This window comes from Chrysemys picta, chromosome 6 (genome assembly GCF_011386835.1).
Source record: "Chrysemys picta bellii isolate R12L10 chromosome 6, ASM1138683v2, whole genome shotgun sequence".
NCBI classification, from domain to species: Eukaryota; Metazoa; Chordata; order Testudines; family Emydidae; genus Chrysemys; species Chrysemys picta.
This window is the reverse complement of record NC_088796.1, coordinates 118898879-118918742: the sequence shown is the minus strand read 5'-3', so window position 1 is coordinate 118918742 and position 19864 is coordinate 118898879. Positions and strand designations below refer to the sequence as shown.

The window sequence follows — 19864 nt, the reverse complement described above, 5'->3', positions numbered from 1 at the left end:
TCTATTCCAGGTCACAGGGTGAGTTACGTTTTAAAGACTGAGTAAAATATCACCACTTGTATGTTTGCATCTGTCATTATAGCAAAGGGCTGGTGTGTAAACGTGGTCTATTTTCATGACAATTTTGCAAGGCTGTTGTCAGTGGTTTCTAACCCACAACGAAGGGGTTAGTTTTACATATTCCTATTCAGATTCTTCTGTGAGCGTCTTGCTGCACACCTAATTTTTAGTCCCAGCTGTGTATAAATAATTCATCCTCATGAGTACGGAATCTAATTACAAAGAGTGTTGCTCGAATCTGAGGACACCGATTCCACAGCCCCAGCTTTCTGGGGAGTCAGACCCCCATCAAACAATTAGAATAATAATAGTGAGAGATTAAAAGGATCTGATTGGTCCAAGTTCTCATAAAGGGCTAATGTGAAACATTAAATCCAGACAGCTGATAATTTGGTAACTTCTTTAGTGGCCTGGAAAATCACAGGTGGAATCTGCGTTTATGGGAGCCATTGTTTCTTAGATCAACGAGATAGGATCCAACTACAACAACAAACAAAACAGTCTACTTTAGCTTTTTATATTTGAAACCAAGTTAATAATTACAGAATTTCTGATTGCAGATATCAATTCATAATGTCAGAAATCTCTTTCAGATGGGGGGAGGCCATGCATGGTAGGCCATGCAGTTCCAGCCCACCTAATCCAGTCCATTCTGACGCCATTGCTTTTTGTATGATTAATATATCTTTCCATTGTGAACATGATCATAACTGCATCTCCTACTCCTGTTTTTGGTCACTTTGCTCCAGCATATGAATTACTTTGCCCCTATTGTATCCTGGTAACATTTTTAGACCAAAGGAAGTAGTAAATCATTAGCTCTCCCTCGGTTCCTTCCTGCATGATTGTCTCTACCTATAACTTCGCAATTTTTCTGTGAGCTGTCTGCACATTTAGTTTGTGGAGGAGGAAGTTCAGCTGAATTGTGGAAGTCCCCTTTTAGCTTCATAGTTAGGGTTCTGTTGAAACTTTATAAGCAATAATTAATTAAACATGAAATGCTCATAAACACTTCTCATAATATACTATAAAAAGTTATGGAGAATAGATACGATGTATCCTTGTCAAATAAATCCTGTCCATAAACACCCTCCCCTCCCCCCCAAAAAAGAGGAGAGAACTATGGAGAAGAAAGTATCTAGGTTCTATGGTAATAGGTGCACTAGAAAAGCTTGGATAGACGCTATCATTGAAACACTGTTTTTTGTAATTCTCATTATCTTCCTTGAACATGTGTGTACTACAAGGTATTAGCAGATAGCATCTGTTGCCTATCATTTGCAGATGTTGCTACAATGAAAAAAGCAAAACAGAAGAAAAGGGGAAGAAAGTATTTGTTTTTCCTCTCTGTTCTAAATCCTGTGAATCTGTGGAAGTGGCTGAGGGAAAGCTGTTTTTATGCATTTTATGAATTTAGTGTATGGGTGTTCTTTTAGCTACTTTTAGAAGGGAATGTAATGGAAGTGGAGTTTGTTTTATGCAGGTGTTTCTGACTGGAATGGGCTACATAATCTTTTACTGATAAGCCACAGATTCTGGTCTGGCTCAGGTCAGTCATGGCCCTAAGTTGCTACCACCTGAAGGCTGATTGGTGACACACATGAAAGGAGCTGGTCGGCTTAGGCATGTTCCTGGTAGACAGTTGTCTGCATCACAAAACGATTGGTCACTTCGAATGGCGCTAGTTGGCAGTGTCATTGATGGTCTTAGCAGACAGAGAAATCGAGGATTGCATTGATCAGGGAAACTGAACTACCTTGAGCTATAAAAGTGGTTCCCTTAGAGCAGCGGTTCTCAAACTTCATTGCAGTGTGACCCCCTTCTGACAACAAAAATTACTACACGACTCCAGGAGGGGGGAACCGAAGACTAAGCCCACCCGAGCCCTGCCACCCCAGGCGGGGAGCCAAAGCCCTGGGCGGCGGGGCTTGGGCTTCAGACTTGCTGGGGCGCAGGGCTGACACCAGCCTGGGTGACCCCATTAAAATGGGGTCCCAACCCACTTTGGGGTCCCAACCCATAGATTGAGAACCCCTGCCTTAGAGCATGGCAGCCGAGGTGCGTGCACTGGCACTGTACTTGCCCTGTAGGTGGAGGCAGTGTTTGAATTGAAAGCGGGCGAGTGGAGAGAATGCTGATGTGCCCACGGTGGACCGTTATCTGTCTGAAGACTCAGCCTTTCCAATGGTTTCATGGGGGCTGGAACAGTTCGTGTAGTGGGGGGTGCTGAGAGCCATTGAACCAAACTGTAAACCCTCTATATGATGGAAACCACTTCAAGCCAGGGGGTGCGGCCATGGGTGGCGGGTATAATAGGCCAGAGGAGGCTCTGGCTCCCCTGGTGTTGCCGCAGCCACCGGACCCCCGGTTGCGGGGTTTGGCAGTGAATTTTTTGCTTTATTATGCCCCATGCAAGGTCCCGGGCGGCTGAGTAGCACATGCCGCCTCCTCAGCCGCCCAGAACCTGCTTGGTTTTCCCCTGGGCAGTGGGTGGGTCTGGGGAGGGGAGGCAGGCACAGCTGCAGCCAGCCCTGGGTTCCTCCGGGCAGGGGAGGGGCGGGGCTTCGGCCAGTCCGGCCTGGGGTTCCTCTGGGGGGCAGGAGGCTTGGGGCTCTGGCTGTGAGGAGGACGTGGGCGGAAGGGGCGGAGCTGGAGGCTCCATCCATCGCCCATGGGTGCAGCAGCACCCCTAGTTCCAGCACCTATGCCTGGGTTGATCATATTTGGCATGAAAGTTCCTCTTTCTGCCAGAGAATTTAAAAAGTGCTGGAAAATGAATAGATAAGATCCTAGCCTTAGAGTCATTTCCTTCTTTGTTTCTCTTGTTCTCACCCCATTTCTTTTCTTCCCACTCCCATTTTCATCTTCAGGTCATTTTTCTCTTTCTTTTTGTCTTTCTCCCTCTCATCTCTTCCCACCAGCTCCCTTCCCTGGCTTTTACCAACCTTTGTGATACTTCCCCTCTTTGCCCTCTTGCTATATTCTCTCATGACCTCTGACTCCACCAGTACTTCCCTCCATGTCCTGGCCCCGGTCCCCATCCCTTTCCCTCCTGTTTTCCGAAATCTTCCACTTGAGGTGGATGTTGGGCTGGATGCAATGGTTATTAAGAGGTTTACAGTACCAGCTTTGCTTTTGAACTTTAATTTTATGGAACAACAGTGTCATCCAGTGGCTTTCTACATTAAGGACAAGTTCAAGTTCCTTTTCTTGAACTAAAGGAAATAATTCCTTTCAACTTCTATTTCATATGGGAGTCTGAATTGAAGTGGATATTAAACATGTTCAGTCCTTACTTACATAATACAGCCTGCTATGTTTATTAATCACAGTACATACATAGTATACATTAGACAAGAGAGTAGATGTCTTGGTATTGCATGGTACTGGATAGCATATTTCTTACACTGATTAAACATCAGTTCTGTACAGTTGCACAGAAACAAGATGGCCATTAAGAGAACACCTGCAGTATTCAAGAGAAAGAGATGAAAAATACTATCTTTTGAAAGCGTATACAATTTGGTTATTTGTTGCTGAATAAGAATAGGGCTTGGATTTTCTGTGGATTGTTATGATCTTTTGGATAAAATTATACTTGAATACAGCTGCATAAAAAGGCCTAATGTTTGGTTAGTTTTTCAGAGAATTTCAGTCACCTTATCTAAAAAAGACATCACAAATAGAAAACACTCAACAAAGAGAAATGACCATGACTAGTGGGTTGGGTGTTTTCAGAGCAGACAAAAGCGGTAACGTCTATACAAGGAGAGATTTTAAAAGAAGGGATTATGTAATCTGAAAAGGAGAATGGATGAGGAGCTTTCATAGAGGAATATAAAAATAACAAATTGGTATAATGAAGGCTATTCAGACACTTGTGTTTATGCTCTTGCACAAGAAAGAAACAAGGGGACGTACAAAATTATAAAATAATGTATTGGGGGGACTGCACGGCTCAGGGAACTGCTTGGTCAAACCAAAAACCAGGTATGGACTTAGGATCTCAGTACCCGTCTATCTGAACCTCTAAATCTGGGGATAGGAGTTGGGCAATGAATGTTCAGATAAGTGGGTCCAATTCTGGACCATCTGTAGTAATGGGATGCAGAATCTTTCAGCTCTAGGTCACTGGTTTGAGCCTGGTCGAGGGTGGTAGTGACCAAGATTTGCTGCTTGGATAGGTATCCTCCTTGCAATGCATGGAATGGCAAGTTTGTCTGCAATTTAGCAGAGAGGCCAAAGCTTGAATAGGCCTGGAGACTAAGTTGCTGTTCCATCTCAGTCATAGAGTTATTGGGGGGGAAGAGTATACTGGTGGGGAAACTTGCATTACTGCTGCTCATGCTTTCCTATGCTCAGGCCAGTCTGTGGCTTAAAGAGAGGACTACTGGCTCCTGGGCTGTCATCCCGGCATCTTTAAAATGTAGGGAATTTCAGTTTTTAAATAGAATAATTAATTTTTGTGAAATGGCAGCAAACAATTAAAAGGAAACACTTTGATACATGGTGGATAACTAACCTGTGGAACTTAGTGCTGGATGCCCTAAGCAAAGTGTGGTTCAGTTATAGCATAACTTAAGAATGACCATACTAGGTCAGACCAGTGGTCTGTCTAGCTCAGTATCCTGTCTTCTGACAGTGGCTGATTCCAGATGTTTCAGAGGGAATGAACAGAACAGGGCAATTTGAGTGATCCATTCCCTGTAATCCAGTTCCAGCATCTGGAAGTCAGAGGCTTAGGGACATTCAGTGCATGGGGTTATTTCCCTGACCATCTTGACTAATAGCCATTGATGGACCTATCCTCCATGATTTTTTTTTTCTTTTTTAATCCAGTTCTCCTTTTGGCCTTCACAGCATCCCCATGCAAAGATCTAATCTGAGTTTAGGATGGGACCTTTTTCTCCCTCAACCTCTCAGTTTCAGGGCTATGCATCTCTAGGGATGGGGGAAGAACAGATTAGCCCTAAATACATGTCTTGATTAATGTGAATTGCATTAATCGTTCTTTTTATCCCTTGGTTTTCTATGTAGATTATCAGAGATTGATTTCACTTAACTTTTTCTTTTTCTAGCCTGCTTTTTTTCCCTGTGCTTACAACTCTTGATGAGATTTTCTTTACCCAAATACTTATATTTCTGAGCTAGTTTCCCACATCCTCAGTACACACCACTGGCAATTAATGTGCTGAGGTTCCAAATGTAGTGTATGTTAACTCTGGTTATTTGTTATTTCTATATCTTTTCAGTTTATCTAGCGTGACTTTCATTTTCCCTCCTCCCCCTACAGTGAAGGCAGCTATTGAAAATGTGTCTATATTTAATCAAACCTGTGTGAAGTGGAGAAGGAGCACTAGAGAAACCAACTTGAAGATGGTGTATTTGGTAAGCAAGACAGGATGTTCGTGGTTTCTCCATTGCAGGACTGTCCCTTGGTACATTGGCACTTTGGCTGAAAATGGTATTTTCCACACTGCTTTCTGCTGACTTCCTCCCACTTAGTCCCCAGTCTGCCTCCTTTCCTCCTTCCAAAAAATGTCCTTTTTGTGCTCATTTGAATGCAGTGATGAAAGGAGATCAGATGGGTGGAAACTCCACAGGCAGAGAATGAGTGGCTCCAGTGTTAGAGCCCAGGTGGAGGGCCCCTTGAAAGTGTGGCCTTCGAAGTCCGTAATTATTTGATGGGAGTTATGGCAGTAATTATTTGGTGAAGTTACTGAAATGTTTGCAGCAGGAGGACTCTTGAGAAGCAGCAGCAAATCAATTAATATGGCAACAAACTTACTGTAATGGACACCAACGAAGGGAGTCATTCTGAATGCTGTGACGCACCAGTCCCTGAGGTGTTTGGTAGTGTTCTGGGTATACCACACACTCAGTGCAAGAGCCGTAGGTGCGCCAAGCGCTTCAGGTATTAGCCTTTGGTGGGTTTCAGTAAACACTTGGAGACTGTGGTGTATCACAAAGGATCACTTTATTTTTTGCCTTATATGTGCTTCTCTCCCTCCCCCCCGCCCCATAAATAAACAGTGCAGTTACTCTTGGCTTTAAGATACAAATAAAAGATGACAAATGTAAGATACAACAGGTCTCAGTCAAGCCCCTAAGGGCAGTGCAATATACGAGCGTCAAGTTGGTGCTCCTAAAGCCTAGTCCAGGAAAATTCACCCCAGGTCGCCTCTTTGCCAGAGATAATCGTGCACTGGCCTGCAGATCCCCCCAGCCAGAGTTCAGTCCTTTTATCCAGCTCCTATAATCTTGCTCAGGTCCATCCCCACAGGCCACTCCTGGTTATCCACCATCCACTGCTACCACTGGTGGCCCCTTACCAGTGACCTGCTGCTGCTGAGGCCGGCTGTCAGTCCCTAAACTGCTTGGCCTTCTCTCCACAGTCCGCTCCAGGCTATTGCCTCTAGTTCCTGCTCCCAAATAGACTCTGGCTCCCTTTCTCCAGAGTCCTGCTGGCTGAATATTGCCCTGTGTGTCAACACAATATCTGATAATAGGCCAGCAGTTTCATTTCAGTATGAAAATGATAGAGAATATAGCAATGACTTAATTAAAATAGCAGAGAATCTGTTAACAGGGCAGCACAATGGTCAATGCAACAGAAAATAAGGAGCAAATTGATGAATATAGTAAAAAAGCAATCAATGTGCCAAGACGAATATAGTTGCAAATACAGAATTGAATCCATGAGTACAGTAGGGGACTTGTTGATAGAGTAGAGATTTGCATTGCATAGGGTAAGGTGATAGATGATAAAATGAGAGAATATGCTGGTGGTTGCATGGAGTTACTGAAAACACACATGCTGACTGCAATACTCGCATTCATAAAATACACAGCGAGTGCTATAGAACTCAATTTTTGACTTTCTTTTCCTTCAAAAGTTTCATGTACAAGGGCGAAGATGGCATCAGAAGGCATTTTTTCATGAAGCAACGTTTAACTTCATGGCAGAGGAAGAAACTCCAGAGCTGTGCCTAGACCTAAAGGCAGGCACTAACTACACCGTGAACATCACTGTATTGTCTCCTGAGCCCTCAAGACCAGTCACTGTAACAATCAGTACAGTCGGTAAGTGTCATGCTGTTTGATTTACCTAGCTGTTAGCCTTAAGGGAAGGCAGCTCAAATAAATATGCTCATGTGGCTGATTCATCCTGGCTCTGGTCAAGTGGGTGAGGGATTGCCATTGTGAGAAGTAATGTATTTACTGGATTTAAAGCTCTAGATGACGTGGTTGCTGGAGAGAAGCTGCATGAAGGACCATAAAGTATGGTCAGGCCAAATAGGCCTTGTAAGGAAAGACCATGAGATATGGTCAGGCCAATTAGTTGCTGGAGGGAAGCTGTGTGGGAGGGACCAGGAGATACATGGTCAGGACTTCAGTTGCCCACTGTTGGGCACCATCCGAGGTGTACAGAAATACATTGCCTGTAGTGTGTTTTATGAAACTTGCCATGTTTTTGTATTGGCAACAGTACATTGAATGTAAATACGTATGCAGAGGATGATACTACTGGAAAATATTTTCTGGTATAAACATTGTTTTCTTAAAATCTTTTAAAAAAATATGATAAATGCAATTCATTTAAGGGAAAAAAATAACTTCGAATAGCAGGGCGTAGTTTGGGTCCAACATTGTTCTCTCTCTGTGTGCTTGGCTCTCCTTTTGTTAATAGTGAGACATAAGTGCATAAAACCAGAGCAAAATATCAGAGTTGAAATCCACCATACAGGTCTGAGGGGAACATTTAGAGACTACCAAGGCAACGTAGCCCACTGGAGAGAGCACAGGTCTGGGACCCTGCAGATTAGGTTCTGTTCCCAGCCCTGCTGTTGACCTGCTGTGTGACCATGTTACTTTGCTTCTTAGTGCCTCGCTTTCACCTCCAGCTCTTCATCTGTCTTGTCTGTTTGGATTGTCATCTCTTCAGTGCCGGAGCGCTCTCGTATTGTGTGTTAGTACTGCAGTATTAGTTACTGCAGTATTAGTTACTGCAAATAATCAATTGTAAATGACAAGAACATCGGGTTAGCTTTTAAATGCAATAAGGAGGAAATGTACCTCGGTGTCAGGACAATGTTTTTTGAGAGGCTATGACTTTTTTTCTTTTCTTCTGTTCTGTAGAAGAGGAAGGATTCAGCAATGTTTCAGTATTTAATGATACCTGTTTGAAATGGAAGAGACATTCTGGAAGAATTGGGGTGAAGGAAACCTACCTAGTGAGTGAGACATGTACTGTACTTTTTATTAATAGCTGAAGAGAAAAGTAAGGTTTGGGATTAAAGATTTTAGTGGAAGTTTTAATAATCCTAAAAAAAAAAAAAATTGCTGTGAAAAAAGTTAGTCATTTGACCTGATTTTTAAACAGCTGTGTGAGGCTCCTGAGTTTTTCTGAAGAACTTATTAAAAGTTTGTTTGGTTTATTTCTGTGATAGATTCACATACAGGCACAACAGGGATACTTGGTGAAATCCTCCCATGAAATGATGATTAACTTCACCACTGAAGAAGAGAACCCAGAGGTGTGTTTGCCTCTACACCTGGATGTAAACTACACTGTGACTATCACTGAGGCATCTACCAAGGTTCTTTTACAAATCCCCATAATGCTCCCAGCAAAGGGTAAGTGCCGTTCTCCTGGACATTATCTCATGTTTCCTTGTACTCTTCCGTCTGTCGGTGTCCGTCTGGTGTTTATTGTCTTATACTTCAGTTGTAAACTCTTTGGGGGCAGAGACTGTCTTTTGTTCTGTGTTTGGACAGCACCTCTCACAATGGAGTCCTCATCCTGGGGCTCCTCGGTGCCATAATCATACATATAAATTATAATAATAAGAGTAGTAGGTTAAGTTTCTAGTGCGGTGACTGTGCATAATAACAGGCTTACTTGGTTTGAATTCTGACTATTCCAATGAGAGACATTTGAGGTTCGAAGAAGATAAGTAGAGGGGCAAATCTATGAGGCAATCAGTCTTAAATTGTCACATTAAGGGGGTAAGTTCCTCTCTTATTGCTCCTTCTCAAAACCATCAGAGTTACTGGAGATGTGCAGGGGCATTAAGAGGATATCTGATTGTCTTGTCTAAATTAGGGATAAATACGGTATGGTCTGTATTCAGGCAAAATGCCCATTGACTGCCATGAGAGATTTGCTTGACAAAGTACTGGAAGATTTGTTCTTTTTGATTTGTGTTTTCTTTGGGGTATAAAACATCTTTTTACATGATATGCAAAATATCCTGTGAATTTACAGTGCTGTAGAAGCGTGACTGTTAATAACAATGCATCACTACGTCTATAGCCTTGTGGGAAGAAGGATGAAATGGATGCTTTAAAAAACCAGCAAGAATGAATGAATTAACCCGACCGCAAGCACTGTTTCAAGTCTAGACATCACCCTATACACCTTCCTAAAGTGATTTCAAAAAGGTTGTTTTCTTTAAGGTTTCATAAGCCACTTTTTCCTTTTTGCAAATGTTCCTGGGAATGCACCATTTCCTAATCCAGTCTTCCTTTTTTATTGCCATATAATTTGTGTTAACCGATGCAGTCCTCATATTGTAGAGCTGCTTCCTACACCAATTTAGAGCTCTATAAACCAATCAGTCTTGTGAGATCAAGAATAGTCACTCTGCAGCTTGAGATCAGGGAGCATCTCTCTGGTGGGTGTCAGTAGTTATAGATCAGACACGTTTGTTCTTGCTTTCCAGCTTCTAGAGGACTGTGTTGTTACATGTACACCCACATGTTAGTGAAGTGCATTACCCTGAATGCAGAGCACAGTATGCAAATTGCATACATACTGCACTAGCAGGAATGCTCAAGGCAGAGCTAGACTGCTTCCCAAAGCCAATTCAGACTGGATTGGCCTCCAATAGAAGAAGGATCAAATCTGTATGGAGAATCCTAAAACAAGATACACCATGCTCATCGAAATGATAATTGCCTAGATAGAAGTACTGTAGTGTCGTCGTCTTCTTGTGAAATAATTAGACTTTAATGTCCTCTTTCAGGACTTTCCAGCCAGTGGAAGTGAAACTATCATACACTAAAAACCAAAACCTAATTGTTTGTTTTTGTTTTCATTATTCATGGCATTCTGTGTCAGCTTGGTACTCGGCAAAATAATCTCTAGAGCTGTACTTGCTCCTTCACTTTGATCTCATATTCATAACTTCAGGAGTCTACAGAGTGGAATTAAAACATCCCTTATATTTTTGCATGCTCTATTTTATCCCTTGTAAGAGGCACATCACAGAGCACATTAGAGAGGGTGAGGTGAATGGTACTTATAGCTTATTGTAAAGATAACAGCAAAAATTTCCCTTTGGTGTTTATTTTTCAGAAGAGGAATTGCTCAGCAATGTGTCCATATTTAATGAAACCTGTGTGAAGTGGCAGAGAAAAGTTGCAAGAGCTGGGTCAAAGGAAACATACACAGTAAGTGAGACACAATTTGTGTGTGTGTGTGTGTGTGTGTGTGTGTGTGTGTGTGTGTGTGTGTGTGTGTGTGTGTGTGTGTGTGTGTGTGTGTGTGTGTGTGTGTGTGTGTGTGTGTGTGTGTGTGTGAGAGAGAGAGAGAGAGAGAGAGGGGGAATTTTGGAACTAATCTGGGCAGCTGAACCGCTTTGAAGATTTGTTTAGCTGGGTTTGCTACAGTGTTGAATGAAGGGTAAATTGTTTTCTCTTTCTTTCCAGTAAGAACCATATCACATTTTCAGTGAGGCTGGGTAAACGATTAAGGGGAAAAAATACATCCCCGTATTCAGGTTGGGTAAAGGGTTTACCAAACTTTGACTGAGGCCCTAATGCTTAAGCCCACCTCTGTTCAAATATGAAAAGCTACAGGGAAATTAACAGCAAATATAGTACCATTAGATACTATAGCATTGGGAGAGAGTCGTTTGTTGTATATTTTGTGTTGCAGAAGTGCCTAGGGGACCCAGTCATGGACCAGGGCCCCATTGTGCTAGGAGCTGTACAAACATATGGCAGTAATTTTAATCATTTTAGTAAGTGGGAAGAAATTAAGGCTCTGATTCAGGAAATTGTCCATATTCAGCAGAGCACTTAGACACATGCTTAAGTGCCATTGAAGTCACTGAGAGGCAAAGTGATTTGTCCAAGGTCAGACAACAAATTTGTGGCAGAGCCAGGAACAGAACCCATGTCTTCTAACTCCCAGTCCCCGGCTCTAAGCACCAGATCATATTTCCTGCCACACATGGATGTTGGGAACATTTATTTTAAGCAATGAAGGAATATATTGAAACCTCACATCCAGTTCAGTAGATTAATCTAAAGAACCTGTTTTAGTGTGATGCATTTTATTTGTGTGACTTTTTGAAAGGACCTGTCTTTGGCTCTAGGTACTTCTGTAATATTTAAATATGCAAAAATAAGAATAAAATGTGAAATATAAAGGCATAGAAATTAAATTATCCAGGTTGGGCAATTCAGCTAATAATTTGATGATGATAATTCCCACATTCAGGCAATGGAGATATCCCAGTGAAAAGCCCAGAGAAAAAGTTGACTTTTACAGCATGTTCAGGTGATTAAAAATTCCCATCTCTAACAGACCAGGGTAGGAATAAGTTCCAAAGTTGGGGGCTATTCCTGGAAAATGACCTGCCACTATCCTCCTCTCTTATACACCACAAGAACCATTAGCTTGAGTGCATTTGTTGCTCACAACCGAGGTGGGGAAGAGGCAGTGTACAAAGTAGTCTTAGCCTGAAATTATTAGGGTTTTACAGGTCAAAACCAGTTCCTTAAACCTGTACTGAACAGGTAATAGGCAGTGAGTACAAACTAAAGACCACTGGGATAATGTGCTTCCTGCACTTAATTGAGTAGTTCCATTTTGCACTAAATTCAGCTTCCAAACAGCTTCATTTAGAGCACTTCTTAGTAGTTTAGTCTGGAGGTGACAAAGGCATAGTTAAGTGTAACAGTCTTGTCTATATTAAGTCTCCATCACACTCATCCATGCCCTAATCTCAAACCAACCCAGGCCATTCATTTCACTGCACCAGCCAGGACAGATGAGATGGAAGCTTGGAGTTCACTGTTGTTCACCAACTGTGGATGCTTCTGTGGACCGCAGAGAAAAATATGCAAAAGTACAGGAAAATTAACAGCAGATCTAGTAGCATTGGCATTGGGGGAGAGTGGCTTATTCTGATTTGCATTGTGGTAGTGCCTAGGACAAGTGCTAATTATTTTAATAATTGTTTTAGTAGGCGGGAACAAATTAAGGCTCTGATTGTGCCAACGATCTCTGCTCAGCAAAGCTCTTCAGCATTTAAAGCAGAGATAAGTAGGCTGCTGTGACTTTAATGAACCAGCATGCTGAATTTTAGAGCGCCACTGCTAATTTAATCATCTCTCTCTCTTTTTTTTTTTTAAATCCCACAACAGTTTCGTATATTGGGACGAAGATGGCACCAGAAGGAATTCTCTCGTGAAATGATATTTAACTTCACAACAGGTGAAGAGACTCCAGAGGTGTGTTTAGAGCTGAACTCTGATGCTAACTACACAGTGAACATTACTACAGCATCCTCTAAGGGGACCTCGGCCCTAATTACTATAGCAATTAAGACAGAGGGTAAGTATGATGCTTTGGAACCTTTATAACTCATAGAAGTAAGTCAGTGTGCAAGTCTCATTTCATTTTTTGGAGCCCGGAAAGTGGATCAGAAAACATTTTCTCTTGCTTTCACATACTTTGTACCTCTCAACCTCTTGAGGTCCAAATGTGAGATGGAAATGTTGGACGAAGACTAAAAATTAAAATGAAATGTGAATGGTCCAGGAAATTTAAAATTAAATGAGATTAAATCCATTAACAACAATCACACTCTTTACAAGCTTGTGTTTCTGATGTAAATAATTACTACTGATCATACATGGCGCTTATAAAACACCCTGTAACCAGGGGCATCAAAACACTTAGGAGATCTGTTCATTGTTTGCTAACTCCTTGCTTTGTGTTTTAATCATTCCTTTTCACCAAGAGACTGAAACAGGAAAATTTAACCTGTTGCATTAACACACCTAACTCTTGGAGAAATATTCGTGGGGAGGACAGTGCAAACCCAAAAGGCTTTAGTATTTGTAAGCTTCCAAGACTTTCTGCAGATGTGGGGCTTGTCTGTATGATACAATAGTCCACACCAGAGGAGAATAAATTATAGCACACACTAGTGTTCTGCACACTAACTAGCCCATGTGGACCCTGCTGGTGAGCACTAATAGTTCCCTATGGACTAGATCAGTGCACGCTCAGGAACATTTTAGTGTGCGCAAACACAGGCCAGTTAGTGCAGGACATGCTAGTGCACACGAGAATTTATACCTCTCTGTTGTGGACTAATGCACAACATAGACAAGCCCATAAAGAAACATACCTTGTGACCCCACTTGATCTTTAGAAAAGAGAAAATAAGGTGGAAACATTTTAACCTGTCAACTATGTTACAAAGGCCATGTCTACACAGCAATAAACCCCCCAGGGCTGGCCCGGGTCAGCAGACTCAGGGTTGTGAGGGTGGAGGGTCCCAAAGCTTGGATTCCATCTCAAGCCCGAATGTCCACACAGCAATTTTTAGACCCACTGCCCGAGCGTGTGAGCCTGAGTCAGCTGACCTGGGCCATGCCACGGGTCTTTTATCCCTGTGTAGATGTACCAAAGCTTTCTGGCCATGACCTTGTAGCTCAGAGCTTGGAACTTGTTTGCCATGTCAGCCTCCATCATATGACTGTACCGATCAGAGTGCAAAAAAAGAAGTCAGGGTAAAATGTTGAATGTTTTTTGTTATTTTTAGCTGAATTTCACATCTTTCTCTCCCCATCAGCAGTCTTTTGAAGCTGCTCTGGAGAGAGCTGAAGCCTTTTAAAAATACCTGTTTGAACATCATGTTTTGTCTTGCTGCGGGAGACAGATGTCAGTGAGGACAGACTTGAGTGTTAGTGTTTTAAATTGGTGAAAAAGGCCTTAATTTCATTAATGAAATAAGATAATCCCCAAAGGAAAGGAGTACAAGGCATCTGTCTTGAAAGGGAAGTGGGGGAATGATGGAATCTAGAAATGTAGGGCTGGAAGAGACCATGAGAGGTGATCAAATCCAGCCCACTCCACTGAGGCAGGACCAAGTAAACCTAGACTGTCCCTAACAGGTGTCTGTCCAACGTGTTCCTAAAAACCTCCTATGACGGGGATTCCACAGCCACCCTCAGTAACGTATCCAGTGCTTAACTACCCTTATAGTTTAAACGTTTTTCCTAATATCTAACTAAGTCTCCCTTGCTGAAGAATAAGCCCATTACTTCTTGCCCTACATTCAGTGGACATGGAGAACAATTGATCACCGTTCTTTTTATAACAGCCCTTAACATATTGGAAGACTGTTATCAGGCCCCACCCCCAGTCTTGTTTTTGGGGAGATACTTTAATGCAGTTACTGGCCTCTTCTGAATTTCTGTGCTCACAATAATGAATTTTACCAGTCATTTATAGGATCTCCTGATCAGGCTTTCACTCCCAACAGGCTGCTATGCAAAGCTATAGCCCTATCTCACCCTGAGGGAATGGGCATTCCCATAGGCCGACTCCTATCAGCGTGTGGATGGTGGATTGGTGCCAAGTCTATGGGACGGGGTCACACCCACAAGATCCCAACCTTGCTTCTTCAACTGATTAAAAACCTTTTTAGCGGCATGGGAGGGAAGTACTTCATCCTGCAATCAGGACCAAGCACCACAGATATCACTAGCTTTGTGCTTAACTGGTATTCCCACCCATTAGATCCCAACCCAGTCAATAGGTGCAGCCTTTGGGATGCAACAAACCAATAACCCCATTGTTATACCAATAGAATAAAAACCAGCAGGATCTTATTAAGAGGGATAAGGCAAAGATGCCACATTTAATGTAAATATACTGATAAAACAAAAGATAAAAGTAAACAACATTGTTTGACTACTTATTTCTTACACACACACAGAGAGAGAGAGAGAGAGAGAGAGAGAGAGAGATTAATTCACACAATCATTCATTCAAGTTCTGTATAGGTGTTATAGTTACCTGCCTAGAAGTTGCTCATGCCAAGTTACTGGCCAGGTATCTTGGTCATGAGGATGGAGCCGAGTCTGTGTCAGGTGCACCTGATGCTCCTGGAGGCTGGCAGCAGAACCAGAGACTCAAAGTCATCAGTCTTTAGAGTCCATTCTTATAGGAATGAATTCCTATGTTAGTCTATGGGAGCTGTTTCATCCTGCTGTTGCTGACTCAATCAGGAGATGGCACATTCCTGTCCAAAGTGGCACATTCCTGGTGGCTCCACACTGTCCAAAGTTTGTGTTTCTCATCCTTCCAGGTGATGGGGTGGATCCCAGTTTACCCTCCGGGGGTTTTCTGGTCATCCACTTGACACATTCTTCGGCCGATGGATACTCCCTTTCTAGGCTGGCACCTCCCTGACCATCCATGTATATCAAGCATTCATCAGCATACATTCCATACCTTAACCATATTTTAATTTACTGTCTCCACCACTTTCAGGGTGTGTGCTAATTCATTTGAGACTCCCGGCCCTTTAATCACAGAGGTGGGGGGTCTGTCCTAGGAGCCGTTGAATGAAGTGAAAGTCACTTAACGGCTTATAGTGTTTATTTACCTTGTATCAATTACTTCAAGAACAAAGTCAGTTAACTTGTTTGTAAGTTTTACATAGTAGTAAAGTATCTTTCACAGGATAGATATAATCAATGGTTTCTACAGACAGTAGCTTACAAGTTTTAACAGAAGAGATTTTTGTACTTGGTGAAACTGTTGGATTTTAAAGTGTGGGGGACAAATTATGAGGGGGTCACTGTCACTTGGGGGAATCACTGTTAGTACCTTCTTTTATATCCCTACACCATGTGTGATGGCCCTGAACTTTATCCTCACCGATGGAACCTTCAGCTCTTCTTCACAATTCTTCTTTGCCCTATCCATTGTGATTGGCTGCTTAGCTTTCCTCCAAACATGGCAAAGGAAGAATTCAGCCCCGATGAGCCTGATGGCAGGAATAAATGCCTGAATTCAGACCAGTTGCCTTTCACCAGATCAGTCCAGCTGCAGTGTCTGATCAGATTTCAGTCTTCACAATGCTTACATTGAAATGCACCATAATGACTGTGAAGCCTGTGGGCAAGAAACATGAGTTGATCATCTTTCATGCCTTCGTGCCTAGATCAGTTGAGCCATGTTTGTTCCATGGTAGTCGGAGTTGAAAACCATGGGTTTTTCCAACTGCATATTTGTATGCACAATGTTATGGGGCTGGAACCATATAGCAAGATATAAGGGTGCAGATGACATTGAACTACCTGTGAACCACATTGTTGGGGAAGAACAAGAGAGGTGAAGGCAGACACAAGAGCCTTTAAAGCAAAACTCAATAAGGAAGGGACACAAGCTTGCTTTTGTCATTGGGCATTGGAGCAAGGATTTCCTTTCAAGCTTAACATGGATCTGAAAGTAAGCAAGCTGCCATCTTCCCAAGGCCTCAAGCTTGCTATCCAGGCATCTGGTAAGAGTAGAAGACTTAGCTGGCCAATATGGAAATATTTGATCCTGAAGTGCATAGTAAAGCCAGGTGCTGGTATTGAGTAACTCGAGTTGTGTCCACATGGAGAGGCAAGAGACACTTCACTTAAGGTGTTCATTCCTGAGTGCTGGGTGCACATACCCTTAATTGGCTTTTTGACCATGTAACCTTTGTCATGCTGTAGTGGGAGCAGTTCCATGATTGATAGTATGGATGATAGTCTAGCCCTCGAAAAGACCATCCTTTTATTCTCCTGGGTATTTCCCCCCCTCCAATCTCAAGGGGAAAAATAATTAAATGGACACTGGGATGGGAAAAATATTCCAGAAAAATAATACATTGAATGACTCCCTGTGCAATCCAGAGTTCAAGCCATGTCTTGAGTGTTCCAGACACTGATGAAATATGTACTGAAATCTAGGCCTCCAGAAGCATCCATATACAACTGGACATCTGGGAAGAGTTAGGCCTCAAATGCCAAGGTGAAATTCCTGTTGAACAGCTACAAAAATGAGTCCCCAAAAGTCAAGGCTGCCCCAGTATAAATGTGGTGTTGTGGGTGCATGAACTCAGCTATGGGGATGCATCCCCCAGCAGAAAGACTAATCATAAGCTATTACCATGCCCACAAACCCGAAAGTTTCAAAGGCTACATGTGAAACTGAGTACGGCCATATCCTAATACCATACAGACTAAAAGGAGAAGCCAAACATCTCAAATCCCTTGGGATACAGTGGGGGCAGGCAGCAAGCTGACTTGCTGTTACTTTTAGGTGAGTAGCAGAGCCATCTCATAATATTCAGGATCAGTTAGATAATACTTTTATTGTGCCTTCCATCTGAGGATCTCAAAGTGCTTTACAGACATTAACCAACTAATACAATGCCTGTGAGGTGAGCAGCATTCATTCCAATTTCAGAGGGGGAAACTGAGACACTGAGCAAATAAATGACTCAAGTCAGTGGCAAAGCTGGGAATAGAGAATCCATGTCTACTTAATCCTTTGTCCTTTCTCTCCCGATTATCTGTTTGGGTCTGAGAGGTACAGTATAACCTGACCTTCCCCCTGGAGCTTTTAGGGTGATGGTTTCTAATAGGGTGGTTGGTTTGGAAAAGGAGAGAACTGACAAAATGAACAATGACTAATTCCTACTGGATTTTAGCTTTTTAGCACCATGGTGTTGAGGTATGTGGCCTGCAAGTAACTCCTATGACTTTTGTAAGATGACCTCAATCCACCTAGAAAGCCTACATGTCTTCTGGTTGGGTTAAATCCATTAGCATTTCCAAGAGAACTAGAAGAATTAATTATTTAGAATAATTAGTCAGAATAGGACCCCTTCCCCTTGAAATGATCAGATCTAGCATCCCACCTGTAATACTGAACTCAGAAAAGTTTCCTGGGAGCACATTCTCTTGTGCTCTCACCTGCCCTTGGTGGACTCAGGAGTGTACTTACAGCTGTGACAAGTGCCAGTGCCTTTCTGAAAGCCGCAGCAAACCTGCTTCTCTTCAGGTTTGGGCTCTGATTTAGGCAGGACTGGTACAGGGAGACCAATTGGCATAATTTCAATCTGTGGCTGAGAGCTCGTTGGTTTCCATGTCCTACACTGATTGTGTAGCTGCCTGCTTATGGAAGTGCTCTTTGCTGCTCAACCATATACAATGCTGTAGTGAGATGAGCATTGCTGATAATATCTTTATATTTAATGAGGGATGAGCTGTTCTCTGGCGGCCGTTCATCAGTCATGGGGTCGAGGGGAAGTAGTGTTCTAAAGGCAGATACCCAATTTGTGATGCTTTGACCTCATTAAACATTTAGCTTGTCTGCTGCTCTGTTTCTAGGGAGGTTGCACTCAACCATCTTTAGCAGCATGGTGGGGGGAGGAGCCTCATGTATTTTCCCTCCTGCACGTTTTCTCAGGTCTGGGACAGGTGGTTATGCAGTGGCTTCTCTCTATCAGCAGTTGGGGACACTGTGGAATTAGATTGTTCTTTGTCCCACTCAGCTAACCTGTGTGGTGAAAGATGTAACAGAAGTTTCTGAGGTTGTAGCAGGAATGGCAGAAATACCTTGTGTGGTACTTGAATATCAAGAAATTTGTGTACAGCCACACATTGTTGCCATATTTTTAAGCTGCTTGGCTTAAGTAATCAAAAAGGAGATACAGAAGGACCTCAGAGTTATGAACACCAGAGTTACGAACTGACCAGTCAACCACACCCCTCATTTGCAACTGCAAGTTTGCAATCAGGCAGCAGCAGAAGAAAAAAAAGCAAATATAGTACAGTATTGTGTTAAGCGTAAACTACTAAAAAATGAAGAGAAAGTTTTAAAAAAAATTGACAAGGTAAGGAAACTGTTTCTGTGCTTGTTTCATTTATATTAAAATGGTTAATTCTTCTGCATAGTAAAGTTTCAAAGCTGTATTAAGTCACTGTTCAGTTGTACACTTTTGAAAGAACAACCATAATGTTTTGTTCAGAGTTATGAACCACCTCTATTTCCGAGGTGTTCGTAACTCTGAGGTTCTACTGTAACTGACGTTGTTCCCTTAACTCACATCTGTATGCTTAAGAATTGCAACAGCGCATCTTTTTTTTCATAGTGTATGTGCTGCAATGGCTAAGGATACTGTATCGGAATTTCTTAGCCCTTGTTTGTCCAAATGGTACCCTCAGAAATCTAAGTTTTTTTGAGTGTGACTGTGAAGTAATAAATATTTAAAATAACTTACAGATTAGCTGATACTCCATGAGCTAAGTGTTTTTGAACTATTGTTTTGAGGAATGTAACCTATATGAATAGTACTGTTATTTCAGTGGTAGGTCTTAGTTACTAAACAAAACTGTTGTGCTTGTTGTTTTTGGATCATCAAAGCCTGAAACATTTGATGTTTAATATTTTGTTTATTCACTGACAGGAAGAGGCTTTTTTGGAATACAAGTAGTTCGAGGAATCCCTGCCCCCAACCCCACATTTTATGAAAAATTGGGGTACAGACAGATTTTCAAAATTGCTTATCACCCATCAGCTCTCACTTAAGCACTTACCCAAGTGGCCAGGTTTTCAAGATGTGGGAATACTGGATATAGCTAGTTACTGAGCACTTTTGAAAATATGACCCCACTTGTGGGTGATAAGCAATTTTGAAAATCTGGCTCATAATGTTTGTCATCTGCATTA

The 19864-nt window shown here is 42.2% G+C and overlaps 2 protein-coding genes across 8 annotated transcripts in view; one reads left to right on the top strand and one right to left on the bottom strand.

Annotated features, from left to right (window-relative positions):
• Positions 1–19864, top strand: part of SUSD1 (sushi domain containing 1) — an 89605-nt gene that overhangs the window by 37214 nt on the left and 32527 nt on the right. For all 7 annotated transcript variants that reach the window (XR_010588904.1, XR_010588903.1, XM_065550553.1 and 4 more), the window contains 6 exons: positions 5354–5448; positions 6957–7143; positions 8200–8294; positions 8511–8697; positions 10421–10515; positions 12499–12688. Coding sequence is in view for 5 of the 7 variants with exons in the window: in XM_065550553.1 (XP_065406625.1) it covers positions 5354–5448; positions 6957–7143; positions 8200–8294; positions 8511–8697; positions 10421–10515; positions 12499–12688 (849 nt within the window). In the remaining 2 variants the exon portion in view is untranslated. The remainder of the gene's footprint in view (positions 1–5353; positions 5449–6956; positions 7144–8199; positions 8295–8510; positions 8698–10420; positions 10516–12498; positions 12689–19864) is intronic.
• Positions 1–19864, bottom strand: part of SNX30 (sorting nexin family member 30) — a 582715-nt gene that overhangs the window by 554882 nt on the left and 7969 nt on the right. The gene's annotated exons all lie outside the window — the stretch shown is intronic.